General features: G+C 34.8%; 1 protein-coding gene across 1 annotated transcript in view; it reads left to right on the top strand.

The window, feature by feature from the left end:
- ARHGAP15 (Rho GTPase activating protein 15) overlaps positions 1-23671 on the top strand; it is a 591597-nt gene that overhangs the window by 389943 nt on the left and 177983 nt on the right. Inside the window, exon 10 of the mRNA XM_004674681.2 lies at positions 6920-6997. Within this exon, the coding sequence (XP_004674738.2) occupies positions 6920-6997 (78 nt within the window). The remainder of the gene's footprint in view (positions 1-6919; positions 6998-23671) is intronic.

Genomic DNA, 23671 nt, shown 5'->3' with positions numbered 1-23671 from the left:
CAGCATAATGGTTTATTTTTTAGTATTAGAGGTCTTAAAATTTTCTAAGAAAAAAAAGAGCATTGTCGTCTTAATGATTTCAACATAACTTTTTTTTTCACAAAATGGCAAGAAATATGTATTGTTTTCATATTCTTCATATATGAAGAAGACAAATTTCTGAATGAATTTGCTATAAAATACCTGGTAGATTAAAACTTTGTCATCAGAAATGAGTAATCAAAAGTGGATTACCAAAATCAAACAAACAAAACTAGTGAAAGAAAGTTGAAGATAAGTATTTTGGTGAGATATTTAAAAGGACAACTTGCTGAAACAATTCTCTAAATAGAATGAGTATTTACAGCAAAAGAAAGGTAAGACAAACTATGAAAATGAGATTGAAATTGGAAGGAGAAGACTTACATAATATATAGAAGGGAAAAATAGAACAGTTTCAGGGAACACTGAAAAAAGCATAAAGGACAATAGAAATTTACATAAACAAAAAAATGAGAATAGAGAGAAAAATAAAAAGAAATGAAGGGCAGGCTAATTTTGGACCCTGAGTGTTAAAACTGAAGACACACTGTGAATATTTTAAATATGTACAATTTAATCCCATGTACTAATAAAGAAATTTTTACAGCAATAATTTCACACCTGCTGAAACCTTTGCTTTCATCATTAAAAAGCCTGTTTTATGAAAAACCATGAAATCCGCCATTCAAATTGGCAGACAAGGAAAACATGTTTGAAACTTCTTCCTAGAAAAACAATGAAATAATGGAAAAGATATGTTGATCAAAAAAAAAAAAAAAAAAGGAAGAAGAAAACATAATGATGCTGAAAACAGAAAAGGTACTATTGGCAGTCCAGAAATAGAAATTCCAGGAAGACAGAAAGCAGATGGGATCAAACAAGTGGGGAAAATAGAGCAAAAGAAACACCATTCCCAGACACCATAATTAGGTACAATTCTTTCCAGGGATGTCCTAGAGACGATCCAAACTTGAGTTAATAAATAAAAGAGCAGAAATTATCAAGAGGATGGTAAATTAAGCAATTCGCTAAAGATTGGGCAGCATCTGGGAGAGTTGTGCCCTTCTCCATTTACCATGTTCCACAGAAGCAACTGTAGTGACTGAACCTGCAGACAAGTAATATAAGGACAGAAGAGAGGATAGTGGCTTGTGAGAAGGAAAGCAGTGGAGCAGGAGCTATCTCCGGTCCTCTGCAACAGATACATAGTTAGAGGATATTGCTCATGATGAAACGAGTTAAAATAATTGCATAACCAAATAAAGTCTCTCTTACTTTGTTTACTGAAGAAGCTGTAGTCTACTCACCACTTAGTCAGACTACAGGAAACACTCAAACTGCCCATTTAACCAGTTTAGGGTATGTTCAGGTAAAGATGTATTCAACAGAAATACTCATGGCATTATTTTCTAATGAATTTGGTCTTTCAGATGAACACAATGAATCTGTTATTTGAGCAAATTCCACCTTAAAGAAATTCTACATGGTGAGAAGAGGGACAGTACAAGAAAGAAAATATCAAATAACAAGAAACTATTTTCTGTTTGAGAGTATCTTGATGTACATGCAGCTGAATGAAATTTTAGTACAAGTTTTAAAAGAAACTTTTAATTCTATCTTAATTCTTTGAATTCAAAAGAATGAAGAATCTATTTGATATAACCCATAACAGTAGGAATAGCTGAAAATGATGGAATAGTATTTTTCAAAGTTAGAAAAACAAGTCAGTATTCAAATAAACAATTATAAAGCCATAGAAAGTTGTCATTGAAGTAGGAAAGATAAGAAAACTTAGCAGTGATCATAGTTATATATATATAAAAAATCTTTAAAATCATTCCAAGAAAGAATAACAGTAGCTTACAAGAACAGAACAATAATTGACTTTGACCTAGAGTTGCACTATCCAATTGGTAGTCACAAGCCACATGTGGTTAATTTATTTAAAATAAACTGAAATAAAGATTCAGTTGCATAGTTGCATTAACCACATTTAAGTGCTCAGTAGCCAGCCATATGACTACTGGTTTGGACAATGAATATGATTTCTATGATGACAGAGAGTTCTACTGAGCAGTACATAATTTGGGGAAATAACAAACTTAGAAAAAATAGAAGAGAATGAATTAGATGTTGACTTTTTCAAGATCTCTGTGGAAAAAAATGTTGATGTTGAACCCAACCACATTCAATTTTTTTTTTTTTAAAGGAAGGGCTAATGTTAACCCATGGAAAATGTAGAAACCATATAATGAATAAAATAAGAGATACATTTTGAGAATCTAAGTAATAAAAACATGAAGAGAAAATTGGTAGTAATGAAGGAGAGAAGGGTAAATGCATGATGTTTCTTATTATCTTTAAAGGGTAGGATAATAATATATGCAGAAACAGAAACTGATAAACACAGCTAATAATGAGGAAAATGGTACATGGATAAATGTTAGGAACTATGAAAATACTGCATATTTTTACCTCTTCTTATAGGAAGTTAATAAAGGCCAAAGTTCATAGATTAATTAACATAAATATGACATCACATAAAGTTAGTAGCAACAGCAACAACAACAAAAACCTGGAACTTATTGTTAACAATAACTGTATTTAGACAGCAGCATGGGTGTAGGTGCTTCATCTTCATTGTATAATCTGAGTGTTTGTTTTCTGTTTTATGAGGGAAATGTATTTTCCTCTACATTGAAAAAAAAAACTATTTAAAATGATTATTATAATGTCCTAATGTTATCCTATAGAATAAAGTCATTCTTGATTGATGATCAGAATTATGTGAACTGCTTCTTTAGGTAATCACTCTTGAAAGATAAGCATTTCACAAGAAATTAGTAATAGTTAGATAAAGCTGGCAATAAATGTAGCATAAACACCAGTCATTGAGCCAGAGCAGAAATTAAAGTAAGAATTTCAAATTATATCCTGTACACTCAGTCATTGAATTTTAAGTGTGAGGACAGATACATTAGCAATAAAAGCTTAGAAACACTTCAATTCAGAGGAAGAGAAATAGGTCTGAATGGTACAAAATTCTCCATTCATGTTCATTTCTGAGACCATGCAGGTTTTCCTAAACACTGAGAGAGAAATGGGCAGCTCTCTTTGGGGACAGATGGGTGTCCCTGTGCTCAGTGGTTCTTGCCAGAGGGAGAAGCTGCAAGTTCAAAGTGTTACAAGAACAACTCTTTGTGTGGTAGCTTTCTGAGATTAGGAAGTTCCATAAATATCAGGAGAGGGCCTGTTTGTACAAAATTTCTAGCCTACATTTCATAGCACTGAGTTTCAGATGAATTTTGTTGTATTCCAGAGAAACAAGAACATTTTGGGCATACTTCTTAACTAGGTTTGATCTCCACATCTTCATAGTTTGCCCATCATTCAAACTACCAACAATGTTCCCTGATTCATAGTTTGCAGCTATTTTAACAAGCTCATCTACATTATTAAAAGCTGCCCATATTTTGGCAGGTAAGACAGTCAATTCTGGAAACAGTGCCGGTATCTTAGATTTCTTTTTGGAAAGTATCAAAGATTTATGGTGGGAATTACTCATGACAGCTGCATTCTTTCCACTGAGTTTAGACCACTATTGGGTCTAATAACTCCTAATTGTGTGGCTAACATAGTCTATGATTCTTCAGATGAAATGGGGTGCAGGAGACTTTTGAAAATCCCCTACAGCAGTATCTAGTGATTTCTGTCAATGGTAAACATTATTTTGAAACTTAAGACAACTCAGCTGATGATGAAAAAGCAAAGGAAGCTTGGTGAATATGGATTTCTTCAGAACACTTTTCATTATTGCTGCTAGTATCAGACTGATTTAAAAAAATAAAATGATGATTGATTTCATCGTGTTCCCAAAGTATTTTTAGCATAAAGGGAAAAATTCCTGTCGGCATTCACAGCCATGGTCTTTTCTTGAAAGAAGTACCTCTCAAGTAATTTTTTTCCAGATTTCACCAAAGAGCAACTTGGGTACCTTGAAGACATTGCTCATTTAAAAATCACACACATCCTAATTATATTTCCAAAATAAGTAGTTTCCAATCCAGCAAGGATAATGTGGTCACAAAAAGGATGTCCAAATCCACCAATTTACATTGGTTTGGTTTGGCATGATGTTCAAAGTTCTTGGACTAAAAGAGGATGGCACGTGAATGATTGCAATTGGGTAATATTCCCAGGACTTTGGGTTTGAGATTCCGTGAGTCATTCAGAAGAAAGCCAATCAACTTCAAGTCTATACATATATAGTTTATAACTATCAAAATTCACTGATATGTTCCAGATTATTCTTGCAAAATGTAATCCCCTCCTTCTTTAATATGTACTTTGTCATTTTCACTCAATTTATGTAATTTAAAAAGTATGATAGCAGGAGAGCATGAGCCATTCAAAGCAGGAACCACTAATGTCAGAGATTGGTATCTCTCACAAGATATATGGTGTTGATATCTCTGGGTCTAAATGACTTGGAAGTTGTGTCAAGTTAGATTCAAATTGCATCTAATATGTTTTGTTTTACTCCCTCTTACTTTCTGGTTTCTATCTTAAGCCACAAAGCAATTCCTCTACTGTGACTTAGCCCTACAACCACAGTGGTGTGCTGGTCTGTTACCCTGCCTGTCTCCATCCTCATCTCTCCTTCCTTTTATCCCAGAAGAAATTGGGTTATAAATTTAGGATGAGACTGTGTTCTTTAAAACAGTATCGTGCTTTCCAGTTGCTCATATGTAATATATCTAACCCACACTGTGCTTTCAAATGTTTTTGATTATCTGAACTTTAAAAAGTGGGGAGGGGACTTCGTATGTTGTAACTTTAAATTTCTATGAGAGCAAAAGAAAGTTTTGGGATACTGGGAAATTCAATAATTGAAATTCAGTTCACAGCTCTAGATCTTAAATGCATTTCAATAACGTGAAATAATGTTAGGAAAAAAGTTTTCTATAGCTTTAAAATGGAAAGGAGCTTGATTTTATACCTTTTGTAAAGAGATATGTTTATTAAAGTGAGACATAAGTAGGTCCTTATTTTTAATAAGATTTGTTGGAATTTAAGATATTTGATTTTTTTTATTGACCTTTGGTTTTAGTCCAACTAATTAGCAAAGCAAGTTGAACAAAATATACATAGCAACTTTTCATATTTTTAATTATATTAAATGTCAGTTAATTCATCTTTAATCATTATTTTAATATGCCTAATTTGACTAATTCTTTAAAATCATATTAATACTCTTCAATTGGAGAAAAAGCCATTGATATTTCTGGTTTCTAAAATAATCTTTTTAAATTTCCTCAGGATAACTAATAACTCAAGGGGGGAATAATCAGGACCACTTTCATCTCTCTGCAGTAGTGAACGATAGCATTATTCTATTCATCATTTGTGGTTCGGAATAACCTTTGACTACTTCTAAGCTCAAAACCATTGCGTAACATATCAAAAGTACCATCATGAAAAATTTACTATAGGCAGTATGAAGTCACTGATGGTGACTTCCAAAATATATTCCTTAATGACTACCTGTTCAGAATAATTATACATACCCCCAAAAGGGGAAACTCTTGAAAGAGACACACTTACTGGAATGTATAAATTTAATATTTTTAAAATCTACCACATTATTTAAAATTTCATTGGCTAAAGCTAAATAAAAAATGATCTCTAATAACAAAGCAAGAGAGAAAATGTTTTAAAAATTATAAATTTCTGGGCCCTCCCTGGTGGTACAGCGAATTAAAGCACAGCACTAAGAAGCTAAAGCCACAACAGCATGAGTTCGATCCCAGCCCCAGAGGTGATCCACATGGCGCAGCAGACACCTCCTGACCTGCCCGCTGCTCCCCTCAGCAGTGTACTTCATCAGTTGGCCTGTTCTGTGCCCCACTCTGTCTCTGATGAATCCTCTTATTGCCCCTACAACTCTGGCCTGTACCCCAGTTCGGTATGCATAAATAAATAAATCTTTAAAGAATTATAAATTACTGGTTATATGTGCATAAACTAAATGAAATATGGTCCAATCTTAAAACTAGGAATAAGATGTTCAAAAAAAATTAAGATAATTATCATATTTTAGTCGTCAAATGCACATGTACTTCAAAACTAACTGTGATATCTTTTGATTGACAGACCAGTTCTGTGCTTCTAAAAAAAAAAATACTGCATTTTGTTATTATAAATTTACATGCTGTAGATACTTGTAACACACACAGATAAGTGTCTCACTCATCTCATTTCCTCACAAATTCATAGCTCCTAGGATGGTACAAACACTCAGAAATTTATTTTTATATTATTTTAGGAGTGATCATGTATACATTTTGTACTAACAATTTCATTATCATTACTCTACATTTTATTGGATGAAAGAGTAAAAACCATAGTGAGTATAAATAGGCAGACAACAGGAAGAGGAAGAGAAGGAGGGAGGGAAGGGGAGAAGAAGACAAGGAGGGAGAGAGGAAGAGAATGAAAGGAAAAAACAAGCAGACAGGTTTCACAAATGCCTTGGATTATTTTATCTTTCCTAGAAGGGGCAATAGCATACATATACATGAAGTTTCTTCCCCTACAGTTTAATTCCTATATTTTCCTTGAAGATGAATCAACTCGACTGTACAATCTCATGTCCATGCTAACTACTGATCTCTTATGGTCAATGTGACTCAAATTTGTTGATAATTAAACATCACTGAACTTCATGATTAATTAATTGGGATTAAAATATTGAAGAATACTTGATTTAGGATATAAAAATGTGTTTTCTCTGTGAGGAAGTGATAGCTGGGGTAACTTACTACTTTCTCATATTTATGATTTATTTTTACCTTCTCAGATCTTATATGAATGTAATACATACCCTTTTTTTTTCCAGGTCTAGATGTTGATGGCATATATCGTGTTAGTGGCAATCTGGCAACGATACAGAAGTTAAAATTCATTGTCAACCAAGGTAAGTGATTTCTTCATTTTGGACATTTTTTTCAGGAATTTCTTCTCAAACAGCATTTCAGTCTCTATGCTCTATGAATTGTAAATATGAATGATAAATGTTCTGTTGGGACAAAGTGGAAGAAATTAAACAACTATCACCAGAGAATAAAAGATAACTATTGCATTTAGGGATGAATAGGTTAGAGAGAGGGACCAATAAGTAGTTTATATGGAAAAAAAAATAAAAAGAGAGAGCAAAATTAGTAGAATATGAACAAATTAAAAGTGGAGACATGAAAAACAAAAGAGAAAAAGAAAAATAGCCTAGTTTTTAAAAATATTATGGCAATTTACAGGTACTAAATAGATAAAGAAATAAATGAATGATGGAGAAGGTGGCTCCTGATTACAGATATTAGCAAAATATATAATAGGTGGCCCTCCCTGGTGGCGCAGCGGGTTAAAGCACTGTCTCTGGTGAAGCCTCTCGCCGCCCCTGAGCCTCTGGCCTGTACCCCAGTTCTGTATGTACAAATAAATAAATCTTAAAAAAAAACATGTGTTATTGAATATATATATATATAGGTATATTAAATCATTATAATTAATAAGTACATCTATAGTCAAAGAATTATAAATTAACACAATAGTGATATACCACTACACACCTATTTGACAAGCTAAAATCTAAAAGACTAACAATATCAAGTGGTGACAAGGATGTGGAGCAACAGGTAGAATGGTGGCAATGAAAAATGGTACAACTGCTTTGGAAGATAGTTTTGCAGATTCTTCTGGAAATAAACATTTTAGTATATTTGGCAATGTACTCCTTAGTATTTACCCAAATGTGTATAACACATGCCTACACAAAACCTGCACAGTAACTTTTCATAAACTTTATCCATAACGTAAAACTTGAAAGCAACCAAGATAGCCTTCAATAGATGGATGGATAAAAAAAAAAAGAACCGTGGTTCATCCATATGATTTATTATTTAACTATAATGAGAAATGAGCTATTAAGTTACAAAAAGAATGAGCTAGTAAGTCACAATGAGAATTTGAGGGGAGCTAAATGCAGATTAATAAATTAAGCCATATTGAAAAGGCTATGCACTATATTATAGCAACTATAGTACAATCAGGAAAAGGCAAAATGTACAGACAGTGAAAAAGGAGTGATAGCAAGGGGTTTGCGGGGAAGGAGGGATGAACTGAAAAGTACAGTATGTTTTGAGGATCATGAAACCATTTTATTTGGTATTGATACACATGATTGTATACCTGTCAAAATCTATATCATGAATCACAAAGAGTGAGACTTAATATCACTATGAACTTTAAGTAATAAATGTATTGATATTAGCTCAGCACTATAACAAATATATCATGTTTATGTAAGATATTAATAACAAGGGAAATTGGGGGGTAGTATATGGGAACTCTCTACCTTTTGTTGTTTTTTGTAATTCTAAAACTTCTCTTTAAAAAGATTATTAGTTAAAGGCATAAAAAATGGAAAATATTGAAAAAAAGCAAGAGTAAAATTTAAGGGCGTGCCCCAGATAACAGATGTTACAATCAGGCATTTGGAATAGAACCCACACAGAGTTCATCACCTTGGCAGTTTTATCAAATGTCTATGTGCTTTGTATCTTATCAGTAGAAACAGAGGAAAAAAATACCTTGGAAACGTTTGTGAGAATTAAATGAAATAATACATTCCATTCTCTTAGAATGTAACAAGTCCCTGGTAGTTCAATATGTGTGAGTTTTCCTTTCACTTACAATCAATGGTATTTCATTACCTTCAGGAGAATTTACACAAAGTTTTTATAATCTAGCTTCTCACCTATCTTCTAGCTAGCTTCAAGTCCTCTGTATGTTTTTCACAATGCATTCTAAATATACCCCCATGTTTGCATACTTATGTATTTCTTCAAGTCTTCATATACAGTAGACCCTGCTTATCCACAGTTTTGCTTATCTCCATTTCAGTTATCTGCTATCAACAAGGGTCTGAAATATTATATATAATATTTCACACAAAGAGAGAGCATATTTTCTCCAATAACTTAACACTATTTCAGTAGTTGTTCTCTTAATTATTACTCATCATTCTTAATTTCCTACTATTTCCAATTTAAAAATTAAACATTATTATGGATATCTATGTATAGGGAAAAAGTCTATGAATAGGAAAAAAGTATAGGATTCTATATATACTGTTTCCAGAGTTTCAGATATCCATCAGAAGCCTTAAAATACCCCATGGATTAAGGTAAGGCATACCTACGCTATACTCTTGCTTACAAGGTTGATATCCTCCTGTCTCTTTTTCTACACACACAAGCTTCCTGCCTGGTATATTTCTCCTTAGTCTTTAACAATCAAATCATAAATATTTTTTTCCAGGACGTCTTCAATAATCCAGTCAGATTATATCTGTGTCCCCTTTACAATGAGAGTTAAATTTACAGTGGTATAAATACAACAAGCTCTTTAAGTTCTGTCTATTATAAAATCCCAGAATATAATGCTTTGTTTTGGAAATATTGTAATCAGATGTACTTAGTGATTATATTTCAGAAACATTAAAATAGGTAAATTTGGTAAATTTTTGGAACACAAAAACAGAATACTGGTTGAAATGCCTGTCTTTTCCACAAGTCTCTACATATTTAGAAAAGACGTGATTAATCCTTGAACCTTCTCTCATTAGGCAGAGGTAGTCCTGAGACCTTCGCTGAGGTATCTTAATTACTGTTTGTTAAATAATTTGTGTGAATATGTGTTTGTGTTTGTGTATATCTTTGTGTGCATGGGTGAGATAGAAGAAGTATTAATACTGTGAAGTATTAAACACTCCAGCAGTTTAGTTTGGGATAGAACCATCCTTTTGCGTGTTGTTTATAGTACTTTTAATCAGTCACTGTATAATTTTTATTTCTGAGAATTTCTGTAACTCAGAATCTCCACACCTCTGTCACTAATGTGACCCTTGTCTTTCACAATTACTTTCCTTTTTGAGCAAAAAAATATATATAACTAAATTTTATCTAATTTATTCAAAAGAGCCCTGTTGGACTGAATGAAAATGCCCCTCTGTGGATTAAAAAAAAAAAAAAAGGATAAAATACCCCAGCCTCATTTACACTTCTGTTTACAACTAGCTAAAATCATTCTTGTAATATTTTTCCTGCTGAAACCATATCCTGATTGGGATTCTAGACAGCTGGGCAACACATTTCTTCTACAAAGAAGAAATTTCAAAACAGAAGCCATGCTAGAAACAAACACTAGTTGCATTTCCTGCTTTAAAAAAATTATGCTCAGCAGTTTGAATAGACAAAAAATCTGCAATGAAAATATGAAATCTGTCCATCTTGTCTTTTGCATTCCAAACTTCAGCCTCCTCCAAGGCTGTGTAAGCATTTCTGTAAGAGTTGACAATGTAAAGCTGGACAGAGGCCTGACTTGGAATCTGAGAATGTAGAATAAACACATGCAACACAAATGATGCTACATTGGGACTGTCGGTACTGGTAATTTTGTTCAAGTTGTGTTATGGATTTTTTTAATTAGACTATAAAAGAAATGTGCATATAGTCTTTCAGAGTTTGCTGATCAGATTGTCCTTTGACTGAAATGTCTGGAAAGGCGCAAAACCTTGGTGCTGTCATTATACCTTCCCCTCCATCTACACCTCTGACAGCAGAACTGACTTACAAGAGAATCACTGTTGGGCTGCTGGGAGCAGTGTATACAGTATGGCCTCATGTGTACATGTGTGTGCACACACATCTGTATACAAATGAAGTGAAATCTCCACACAGTCATGACTCTATGAAAAGCATAAAATTGTGTATGAATGTGATGCATTCTTTTTGTATTCAAAGAAGAAAATAAATGATTTGGGCATACTCTATTTGTATTAACACCTTTTATCTCCTTGTTGTTCACATTCTACAATGTTTCCTTTTCAGAAGACTCTAAATATACATTTTTTAAATGAACAAGCCCTACCCACCATTAGAGTAGACAAACGAAAACTGATTTGGGGGATTTTCAAGAACAGTTCAATTGCAATTTATGTATTTCACTAACTTTCTTGAATGCTATAATCATCAGCAATTCTAAATACACCAGTTGAATGATTCAATTTGTTTTGGTTTTCTGTTTGACTCACTAAATCAGAAGGAATTGGATACCCTTATTATACTTCCAGATCAGATGGCATACAAGTTAAATTCAAAGTGATCACTTTTGAATTTAAAAGTATTCCCAATTATAACTAGTAAAGATGATGATAATAATTATTATTATAAAAGTAGCTAGCATATTTTCATAATTTATTATGTGTCAGACACTCTAGTAAGTGCTTTACTTATATAATTTATTTAGTTATTTTTACCATCTCTTAGATTAGGGACTATTATTGCTTCCATTTCAGAGATAAGGAAACTGAGACTCAGAGATGTTCAATTAATTCCTAAGGTCATACAACAAGTACACGAGGGATCTAGCACTAGACCCCAGGTCTCTCTGCCTCAAACACTAGGCTGAAAAGCACTGCTGTGGGTCTGCATTTCCCATTCGGTCATTGTTTTCTTTTCCTCCTATTATATGTGGAAATTGGTCTTTTCAAGCTACAGGAACTTGATAGTGACTTTCTGATTGTTCTCTGCTCTCTGGTATTAGTAAGTGATAAATACTGCCCTGCTAAGAGTTTGACTAAATTGCCCAAGGAAGAGAGATGCTGGGAAAAAGCCAGACCTCACAGTTCTGAAGAAGCCTGGACTGCCATTCAATGCAGGACACTATGTATCTATGTTTGGACCAAGAAGCTACTTTAATACAATACTGTGCTACAGCCTTCAAGAAAGGCTTTGAGGATTCTTGATTTACTGAGCTATCCTGCATTAGTGAGTAGTGCTCTGTCCTGTTCATTACATTTGGTGACAATTTCAGTGACATTTTGCTGATGCAACACTTATACTCTATCAGGCATTCCCCAAAGAAAGCTGGTCCATGACCTTAGATGTCAACCTGTCATCAGCCTGTGACACTGTGTTGATTCCTCAGAATGATCTGTGACCTGATGGTTTTCTTGCGGGGCTCCTTTTGCAAAGGACAGATTTCAGCATGGAGGCTTCCTAGCTGTCTTGAGAACTTTTGACAGTGGCATTGGAAATCCAACCAGGCTAAATTCCCCCTCCTCCAGACGTCAGCATTCAGGTTTAAACTGCTCTTATAGGCCTTTGCCCAAACTCCAAATTCTGTTCAGACTCTCATTGCTATTTTTTTTTAGATACTCTCTTTCACCCTTTAAAAAAGGGATAAGAAAGATTGATATCCTGTTGGGAAAATATCAGCTATGAAGCTCCCCATGTCTGTGAGCCAATGGAAGAGCTATGAAACACTGCCGGAAGAACTGACTGGGAATTTTCCACTGGGGTATTTCTTAGTACACAGTGACAGATACTCCCTTGAACCATTTCTCTTAACTCAAGGAAATTACTTCTTACCAGAATTTTATACATGTTTACCATATATAGGAAAAAATTTTAAGGAAGATTCTTAGGGACACCCTCCTTCATTTTTCACACCTAGAAGAACAAAATATATAAATGCCATAAATCTATGTGGCCAAGAATCTTAATTGGGTGTGTGGGTGTGTGTGTATGTGTGTGTGCATTTGAGTGTGTCTGATTTAAACAGAAGAGTTTTCTCCCATTAGTTTATAGTCTTGCACTTTGCATATCTTTATTCACCCAAATCTTATTGGCATAATAATCCAAATTAAATATTGGCTTAAAGAGATGAATTTGCTTATTTTGAACATGCAAAGAGTAAGTTCCACTGAAAATAAACTATTAGAGAAACAATTGTGTTACCAACTATATCTAAACTACTTTTATATAGACTTGTACAACAAAGCACAGCAAAGCAATAACTTTAGCAGCTATCCCTGTGCTTTTCATATTATTTGCAGCATCAAAAATTGAACAAAAAGAGGAAAGAGAGAAGAATGTGATCAATTGGCAGTTGCATCAGGAACTAAGCAATTGTCTGAAAAAGAAAATGATCTGGAAAAGGATTTCAAAACTTCTAGTTCTGTTTTTATAAAATAGCTCCTGTATCAAGTCCATTCATTTTTCTATTAAGTGAGCTTATATTGCCCTCTTATTATTTTTAAAACGAGGTATTTCCTTAAGCCTACTCCACTCTCACCACCAAGCACAGTAACAACTAAACAAACTGTGTTATTTGCTTTATCCCATTCTGCAAGGCGATTTTTTTGTAAGTTGAACCATTGATATTGCACCTTTCTGGGTTCCATGTGACAAGATTATCTTTTAACAATGATTTATTTTTCCCATTAAGGCTGAAAAGATCACTTGATCATAAAAGGCCAGACTTTCACATTGTTCAGGGCTTTGGAAACTTTCTTAGGCCTCATTTTTCAGATATATTGAGTCAGGGAACTAAAAGATTTTTGATGGCAAAATTTGTATTGCTTTCTAGCTACTTAAGAAAGTGTATTGTCATTAGTAAATAAAACTGAATACAAAGGCCAAAACAATAATCTTCTCACATTCATTCCACATCAATGTAGTTTTAGTTAATACATAATATTCCAACAAGTTATGAATAACTCTAGTCTCTAGCGCATATGGAGACCAGCCTCTAAATGCAAAATTATAGTTTACCCTTATTGTAAATAATAATTCACAATTGGCATAGCAAGTGACTAGGAGCTGACCTAATTTTGAAGTGAAACAAAGGTGGAGACCATTTGATAAAAAGAAAACATCTCATAGGAATTGATGCAACTGCCTTCTTATCTTGATTCTGAGCTACTTGATAGTGCAGAAACTACTTTAACCCCTTCAAATTCTATTCACTTCATTTTCAAAAAAGGGATAATAATGAGTTTGTAAGGACTTTAAAAAACTCCGAATTAACAGAGTGCTAATTAGCATTAACTTTAATATGACATGGATAAAGTTAGATTGTTATTAGATTTTTTAATAGTATGATACCAAATGTTAATAATCAGATATAGTTTTAGGCCTTTACATGACTGAATTGTCTGTGATTATAATAAGGTTGTTTTGTTCTTTTTTTAAAGATTTATTTATTTGTGCATACAGAACTGGGGTATAGGCCAGAGGCTCAGGGGTGGCGAGAGGCTTCACCAGAGACAGAATGGGGAACAGAACAGGCAGATTGATGGAGTACACTGCTGAGGGGAGCAGCGGGCAGGTCAGGAGAGGTCTGCTGCACTATGTGGGTCACCTCCGGGGCAGGCAGGAATTGAACTCATGAGGAAGTGGCTTTAGCTGTGCTTTAACCGGTTGCACCACCAGGGAGGGCCTAATAAGGTGGTTTTTCTGGAAAAAAAAGTAAAGGAAAGCTTTGGAGATTCCCTGCTATCAACGATTCACTTCATTACTGCCAAATTCATAAGTCTTCTAGATTCCAGAACAGAAAGGAGAAATCAAGTTTTATGCTATAAATAGACTTTGGGGAGGTTCCAGATTGCAAAACAATAGCCTCATATTCATTGGAAAAGTGAATGAAATCTACTGAGATTTTATGCTGTGGTGTTTCCAAGTGAATTTGACTCTACCAAAGTTAGAACAGTACAAAGTTAGTCAAAGTTTTGAAACTACTAATCCCCAAGGACTCTCAATATTTATAAAAACCTATTATCACCATCAAATCAATGAGTAGTTATTGAAAGTTAGTGGGAAAACACAACAACTTTATAACTGTTCTATCAGCACTGGTTTCCAATTTTGACTACATTCAGATTTTTATTGGTTATCTGCTCCTTTGTACCATGTTGCTACCAACTTGGTTGCTTAAGTAACATACATTTGTTATCTCCTAAATTTTGTGAGTCAGAAGTCTGGGGGTGAAATGGCTGATTCTCTAAATCTGCATTTAGTGTGTTGCCAGGGGTTTGTTCTCATCTGGAGCTTTGATTTAGGGGCAGGTATGCTTCCAAGTGTACGATTGTTTTCAGAGCTCAGTTCTTTGTGAAGCCCTCACTATCAACAGGCTATTGACCAGAGACCTGAGCATATCTCCAAAGGACATCTCACTATGTGGCAACTTGCTTCATCAAAATAGCAAGGGCAAGAAACTAATAGCAAAGGCAGAATTTAGAATTATATATCAGGTAATCATGGAGTTTACATGCTATCAGCTATCACCTTTGCTGTGTTCTGTTGACTAGTAGCAAGTCTTGATTTATACCCATAGCTAAGGTAAAGGGACTTCACAAAGTAGGAACACAAGGAAGAGGAGATAATCAGAGTCTTCTTAAGGCCTGTCTACCACAAGAATGAAGTGGTAGTGTTTCAAAAACAAAGATTTTTGGAACTAGTCATAGAAACTCTGATGTAAATAGTCTGGAGTCCAAGCTACAATTATATGTTTTAAAAGAAATCTTCCTAGGTAACGCAAATGTTTAGCAGGTTTGGCAACTGCTGGACAATAGCCAGATAATTTTAGTCAGGTTATCTAATGGTGTCAGGACATATAAGCCACATGACATATGAGGTTTATGTTTATGTTAGAGGAAAGCAGAAAAAGGCTATGAAGACTATGAATTCTTTTTACTTAACAGATTTTCATGTGATGAGAGCTATTCTCTTTTACTCCTGATTGATGTTATAATGCCAATTTTTATGACACTGAATCATGACTTGGAATATAACTTTTTAAAATAAAAACATGTTTATTATTAGTATGATTAAAATTGCTGACTTTTATTTTGCAACTGTAACCCTGTTTCAATTAAGAAGCAGGATAAATGAAAAAGGTATTTTACATAAGCATTTGCTATCAAAGCTAAAGAGTAAATAATATTTTTGAAATGTAACAGTGGTGCAGATACTAGTGATAACATTTAATTGAGAATCGATTAAGGCAGTGTGCAGAGTATCTCTAATACTCCTTAAGTTTTGAAGGTAGATGCACTTTATTATTCATGCAAGAAAACCAGGGTTCAGAGCAATTAAGAAACTTTTCTAAGGCCACAAAATTAATATGTGATGAAACCAGAAAGTAGAATGATTCTTACACCAAAGAATGTATTGTTGGTTGGATTCAATTTACCCTGGGGGCCAGGGTGGGGGAGAGGGAAAAGGGATGAGGGAGTGTTTATCTTTCTTAACATCAAAGATTCAGTAATTACTTATTAGTAGTACACTGTTCTGGTTTTCAACCTGTGGAACACTTTATAAGAGAAAACTTCATTTAAAAATATCCTTTTATTAAATAACACTTGGCTGCCTATGATCTCATCTAGAGCAGGAAAGTTGATTATCTTTGTGTTTATAATATAGTAGGATGACCAATACTTTGTATGGACTAAATAAAGACTATTCCTACAAAATAAACCGAGGGGCCGATGAACTTCTTATTCAAACCAATTCAATATAGATGGTCTCATGTTTCCCTTGTGTAAATTCTACTTTTAGAATATCCCAGTAAAGAAAATTCCAGATAAACTTTATATTAATTTTTCTTACAGCATTCTATAACGTAGTACTTAATTTTAGAACCATGGGACAGGAATAAAGTGTAAAAAAATCACATATACCCATTCTTTGCCTCAAAAGATTAGATAGGGGGAAAGGGGATTTACTGCTCCTCTTGAAGTGTATCACTAACAATTGTGCATGCCAGGCATGTGATTGGGATTAGTGGCACTACTCAGCTTGCCATCTTGGATCTCCAAAATGTTGGACATGACTGGTGAAGAGAAAATCAGAATTGAATAAATGGTAATGAAGCCATATCTCTCATGTTAACCCCTGTACTCTGAAATTTGAATTTGGAAAGTGTGCTTTTATTTTTGTTTTCACACAGAAAATCCCTGTTGGCAATTACAGTCAATGACTCACATATATTTATGTAGTATCTCTTTTTCCAAGGTTCTTCTTGTATTTTAGAAACATTTCTGAACAAAAGTGTGCTATAGAAAAGAAGTTTTCTTCATCATTTCGTAGTTGTTTCTGATAAGGAAAAGTGACATGTACAGAGTTAGAAATATTTTTAGGTTCCCAAGCATGCCTTGAAGTATACCCAAAGTTTATAAGTGTGGGGTTAGACTAAGGCTCAAATGATGATCTGAATGATTTCATATCACTCAATAGACCCCAAAACTCATTCTTTTAAACTGACGCATTCATGGGTCTCCTGAAAAAGAAGTGGCAGGTATCCCTGTTAGCTTTAATCCTTTCTGAGGGTCTCAGTACACCAGGATTGATATGGAACTAAAGGCTCCATAATGTAAGATTTTGACTTTGATGTCATTAATTCAATGACACCCACTTAAAAAGCCCTAACTCTGTCAGACAACATGCTGGAAATACAACAAATCCAGTAAGTGATATTCTCATTCAGTTAGAGCCTGTTTTGCTATGGATATTTAATTTCAATAGCTAAGATGACTGGTGATTTATTCAGTGTAATTTAGTGAGAAAATGCTATGACCCCACAGTTTTTGCTTCCTCTTTACCTCTCTGATTTTGCCACTTTCATTAATTCCAACTACTTTGGTTTCCTTTTGCCTCAGATACATCAAGTTCATTTCCTTACCAGAGTTTTGGCTTTTGCTCCTGCCTACCTGAAATGTGCTTTTCACAAGACTCACTCTTTCCAACACTCAAGTTACCTCAACGAAGCTTTCCTCAAAAACTACATCAGCATGAACTTCTACACTTACCACCTAGCCAGTTTCTATCCCAATATCTAGTTTGTTTGTTTTTTTTCTCCAAGCACATGCTATCTGAACAAAACTAGCTTCTTTATGTGTTGCTTTACTGTCTGCCTGCCTCCTCCATATTGTTGATCTTTGTGAGCAAGGACCTTGCCTGTTTTAAATCAGTTTGGTATCCTCAGTTCTTACTGCACTCAGTTCTTATTACACACTTGTATTAGCTTTCACATAAATATTTGTTCATTATGAATAAACTCAACAAGAGAATGAATGAAAATAAGTAATCTTGGATCACCAGTGACAACCACTGATCAAAAAACAAACTTTAGCTTTTAGAATCAGGAAAAAAGAACAGTCCCAAGAAAGAAAACACTGAGAGTTCAAACATGGCTGTCTGACTAGTCTAATAAGTCATATACCATTCCCCACCTCCACCTCCCACCTCCACTAAATCCATGATCTAGTGGTCAGACACAGACCACATAGGAAAGACTTGGTGAAAAGAGAAAGAAGCTCTAAAACTGTATGTCCAGACACAGCCCTCGCTGGCCCTTTGGCCAAGTAAAACATCCTAAACAATGGCTGAGTCCCAAACCCAGGTGGTACTAAGCCATGTTCAGGTAATCACCTGTTTATGGGAAATTCATAGTAGGAGAGCTAAGTCTGTGACATTATTGCCGAAGCCTTATGAAGCCCACGTCAGAACTCTGGCTGAAGCTGCAGATGACTGTCCTAGGCTTGTCATATTGCCAACATATAAGAAGAATCAGAAAAAAAAAAAGTAAATTAACTTAAACAATAAAATATGATTATGATTTTAATTCATCTAAGAAAATCTTCAAGGGGGGATGCATTCATTCAAAAATATTTATTGAAAATCTTCTGTAAATGATACTGTCTTCTAGGGACTTGGAGGATCAGGTACTAATGGAGTGCTCATTTTGGTGTCAAAAGAGAGATAATAAGTAGTATACACAATACTTGCACATCACATTTATCTCAAGATAGTGACATGCTAGGGTGAATGGGGTGATCTTTAGTTGATTAGTCTGTGAAGGTCTTTGAGGAAAGCAGAGAAGGCAGAGGGAGGCTGAGGATCCAAGATTCATGTATTAAACACAAGTGGGTAAATCCAGGAATGTCCTTGTAATCAAAATAAACAATTTTGGTTTCTGATCTAAGTCACTGGGGTAGAGAGGATTAGTAATCAGGAAATAGTCTCACTTATTTTTTTGTTTTAAAATTATTCTATTAGAAGAATAATTATACAGGGCATAAGTATAAGCAAGGTTAGGAGGTTATTACAGTAGTTAAAGATATAATAATGTTGACTGCTTGATGTCAGGTAAACTCCATATTCCAATTTACCTCATTTTCTATTTTAAACCATTTTCTTTAGTCAATAATTTGGAATAAGTTAGAAAAAGTGGGTCAGTTTCCATATCACTTCTTAGTAGCTGTGTCATCTTCCCCAAGTCGCTTAACCTTACCAGGGCAACTACTTACCTTTAAGGCAAGACAGTCTGTTCTCTTGAGATGTCAATCTCAAGAAATAATGAATTTGTTATACTGGAAGATACTGCACCTTAGAGAAATGGAAGTTATATCGAAGATGTTCCTCACAACGACGCTAACAGAGACATCTATTGTATTATAATGAGACATATGGTGTCTTTTTTTTTTTAAAGATTATTCATTTATGCATATAGACCTGGGGTACAAGTCAGAGGTGCAGAGGCCATTAGAGGCTTCACTAGAGACAAAGTGGGGAGCAGACAGACAGACCAACGAAGTACACTGCTGCAGGGAGCAGCAGGCAGGCCAAGAGAGGTCTGCCACACCATGTGGATCACCTCTGGGGCTGGGGATTGAACGCCTACTGAGGCGGCTGCGGCTAGCTTGCAGTGCTGCATCCTAACCTGTTGTACCACCAGGGAGGGCATATGGTGTCTTTTTAAAGGAAAGAGTACTTATGTCTTTCTTTGATTGTTTAAATATCTCTCAAAATTTCCCTCGACCACCACGATCCACGGGAATTGCTGCTCCGTTTAAAACCTATGCTGGCAGTTTTAGCTACTCAATACCTAAACTTTTATATATTGTGTATGTTGTCATTTATCATTAGCAAAAATTATGTGTTTAACTTATCTCCTTGACACACTAAACACTTCTTAAAATATCTATTGTCTGTCCTATTTCACCTGGAAGACTGTATTGCACCTGATAGAATCTCTGCACATTTTAATTAATGTATTGATTAGAACTTGGGTTGGGTCATTACCTTTAAAAAGAAGGCAAGACATTTTACTCATGTTAGATATCAGTCTTGAAATGGACGATTTCACTGTGTATTGCTGAGCTATGTTCCAGAAAAAAAGAGATAACTAGGTACCAATGATTTTTGTTGAGATTTTTTTCCTAATCTGTTTGCAAATTATTTACAGTTGACATATATTTCTTTTGAAATAGGTAAAGAAATATGTGTTTTATTTTAAAGATTAGGCAAATCCTCTTTAAGAGAAAATTTTACTCCTTAGAACATGCCACAAGACTGTCAGTACTTGAGTTCTCTAAAGCACTTTTAAATGCTGTCTCACTGGATCTTTATAAGAAAGCTATCCATTTTATAGATGAACAAAAGTCCCTATGCATTTAAATGAATTGCTGAAAGTTGCATTTGTTCATTCTGCTGACACTTTGAGAAGGCACTATGTGTCTCATGGTAATCTAGCGACGAGCTGGATTTAAAACCTAGCTGTGCTCTTCTAACGGCTGTTCTCAATCTTGGAGGCTCTTGGGGCAAGTGGAGTGCCCAGTAGTCTACTTAACATAATGCTGTGAGATTCTAAAAAGCCCACTGGAATAATTTTGCTTAAATTCTTGCTTAATTCTTTTTTGCCGTTTTACCCTCTCCTCATCTTTTACATTTCTCCAGATTATTTGTTTTTGTGGTCTCCGCCCTCCCTGGTACATGTTTTTCTGAGCTAGTGCCCTGTTCTCCCTTTTTTGTTAATCCATCCCTGCCACATACTAACAGTCTTGGGGTGTGAGGGGGTGCTTCACTCACCTTTCTCTGCTCAGGATATAGATATCCAGTGTCCCACCAGCCAGAGGTACTAGAGTATATATGTCTATTATTATTTGATTGGTCCCAGTGGAAAGAACAGCTGATCTTTTTCCAAACAAGAAGTACATACAGCATCATTTGTCTTCCTGACTGATAAACTCGCCTCCTTAAGAAGACCTCATGATTTCTGAAGTTAATCTCAGTGAAAATTGACTGCTTCTTCCACTGTACTGCTATGGCATTTTGCACCTGTGTTTCAGCACTGGACTTAGTCTGTTTGTTATAGCATTTCATCATTGCCAAATGTTAGATAGTGGAAGGGGAAGTGTACTTCACACTTGCCTCTGGATTCCCCATTTGCACACTAAGTGCCAAGAGAATTCATCAATCTTCCATAAAGTTGTACTGGCTAGAACCTCGAAGTCTGTTTGCCAAATACCCAACCAGGAGAAGTGTGCAGTTCAGCATTGGCATGACATTCTACTCACAGAGACCAGTGGACCTGGAAACTGGAGTGAATCATTTGTCAAAGCATAGAAGGGTCAATTGTGTGTGCACAGCCTCTTGGTCATTCTGCCCTCATCCTTGAGGCTTTCAAGATATTGAGTCTTGGGGCCCCCCTGGTGGTACAGAGCATAATGTCTCAGGCTATCAAGCTATTGCCAGCCCCTGTGGCATGAGTTGATCCCCGACAGGGAGGTGACCCACATAACACCTCAGACCTCTCTTGTTTCCCCACAATTCCCTTCAGCAGTGTATTTCAGTAGATCTACCTATTCTGCTCCCCATTCTGTCTCTGATGAATCCTTTCACTCCCTGGACCTCAGGACTACACCCCAGTTCTTGTATGCAAAAATAAGTAAAAATAACCTTAAACAAAAAAACAACAACAACAACAACAACAAAAAAAAAAAACAGGTACTGAGCCCCACATTCTTCAGTCATACCTAAAGAAGCCCATCTTCTCCATTCCTTATTCTCCTCTTCTTCTGGTGAACTTTATCACTTTCACCTTCAAAGAGCCTGCTCAGAATCCCCAAGGTGAAATTCTGTTAATGTGAGTATACTAGTTCAACCTCTCAATTACTTCTGGAAAGCAAAATGTAAGAGACTCCTATAATCCGGTCAACTTTAAGAATATAAGGTTTCAACTTATATCCTTTATTACTTTTCAACAAGTAATGTTGACTTTAGTTAAATCACATCACTTAGCCCACTATAAAACCAGCTTTGCCTAGAGTTTTCTTTTTATGACTCAAGAAATTTGTATCTCTCGTATGTCTATTCTTAATTCCAAGTTAATATAGCCCTTCTGGATCCTAAAGCCAGATGTAACTTCTGAGATCATTGCCTTCTCTACTAATCCAGTAACATCGAAATTCCTCCTAGTTAAAAATTTTAAATAAAACAGAAACAAAAAAGGCTGTAAAGAGAGCCATTTAAAACACTTTGAAAGTAAAGTAGACTAGCTAAATAAATTCAAATCTCCAAATTATAAAAGTGGAAATTCAAAAATGAAAAAAAAAATACATACATGCTCACTTTATACCACCTTGTGTATTTATAAAAGAAATACTATTCAGGTAGTGATAAGCAAAGGACATGATAACTAAAGTGCAGTTTTATGTTTCAGAAATCTGTAACTGCTATTAATGAACTTTTAAAATGCTAATTTTAATGCTTACACCAACAGAAAGATGCCTTTAAGCAAAACCTCTCATTTCTTATCTGCTGAAAGCAATGTGTTTGCAAACCTTACAAAATAAAATGGTTGAAACAGAGTTTTTGAAAGGTTTAAAGTTTCAAGGACTTCCCTTATTCAGTTATTCTTCTAGAGAACAGACATTTATAAAATCACATTCCTTAATGGTCCCTCTGCTTGAAAACAGAAATACTCCCAAATATGTCCCACTGTAAAAAAATCAAAAATAACATGTAAACTACAAATATGTTAGCCAATTGAGAATATTTATTAACTAAATAATTTAATAATAAAGAAAATGCCTACTTGATTAATTGTTACAGAGTAAAAATTACAATAAAACTGTCTTGATCAGTGCTTTGCAGAAGCGCCATTACTGTCTGTGCAGTTGTTTAACAAGGATTTAATTGGAAAGATAAGTGAATGCACATTTAAAAGTATTGTTAATTTGCTTTATAATCACCCCATCCTTCACAGTATTGACAGCACAAGGCACAAACCCCTTTCTGTTTTACAAGTATTATTTTCCATATGTGCACAATAAATTCTGAAGCAGTAATTGGAAATTTTATGGGTTCCAACATACCTAGTATAGTGTGTTTAGAGGTGCACTCTTCTTTTATAAGAGGTAACCCAATCCTAGTTGTTTCAAATGAGTGACAAATCTTTGATTTATATATTTCCCCCATTCATTGTGGGTCATCATCATATTTTGTCCATTTCTTTAAGAAGTTGAATCTCTTACATTTTCTATATAGTAAAGTAGGACTGAGAGGAGAAAAAGAATTAGGTTAGTTACTTTCAGTGTGTGACTATATTATTTTCTTGAAATTGTGCAAAAACAGAGGTGGTTCTAACCAAGAATGGCTTTTAACTATATGTCTATGCCTAAACCTCTTTTTCTGAAGATGGCTGTACCTGGACCTATTAAAGGAAGCAAGAAAAGGGACAAAGAACATCATCTATGCATGATCTGAACTTCCACTGCTACACACACATATGCACATAGATACCCACACACACTCACACACCCTTTGCACTTTTGAAATCTTGTAGTCAAAATCTCATCAGCATAGTTTTTCAAAACAATTTGAAGTGTAATGCCTGAGTTTTCTGAGGAAGGGGAAACTCGGTAACAGAATTTCCAGTACTTAACCTCCAGAAATCTTCTTTGTTGTTG

This window comes from Condylura cristata, unplaced genomic scaffold (assembly GCF_000260355.1).
Source record: "Condylura cristata isolate star-nosed mole 26May11 unplaced genomic scaffold, ConCri1.0 scaffold00002, whole genome shotgun sequence".
Lineage (NCBI taxonomy): Eukaryota > Metazoa > Chordata > Mammalia > Eulipotyphla > Talpidae > Condylura > Condylura cristata.
Note: the sequence above shows the minus strand (reverse complement) of the source record. Positions and strands in the feature narration are given on the sequence as shown.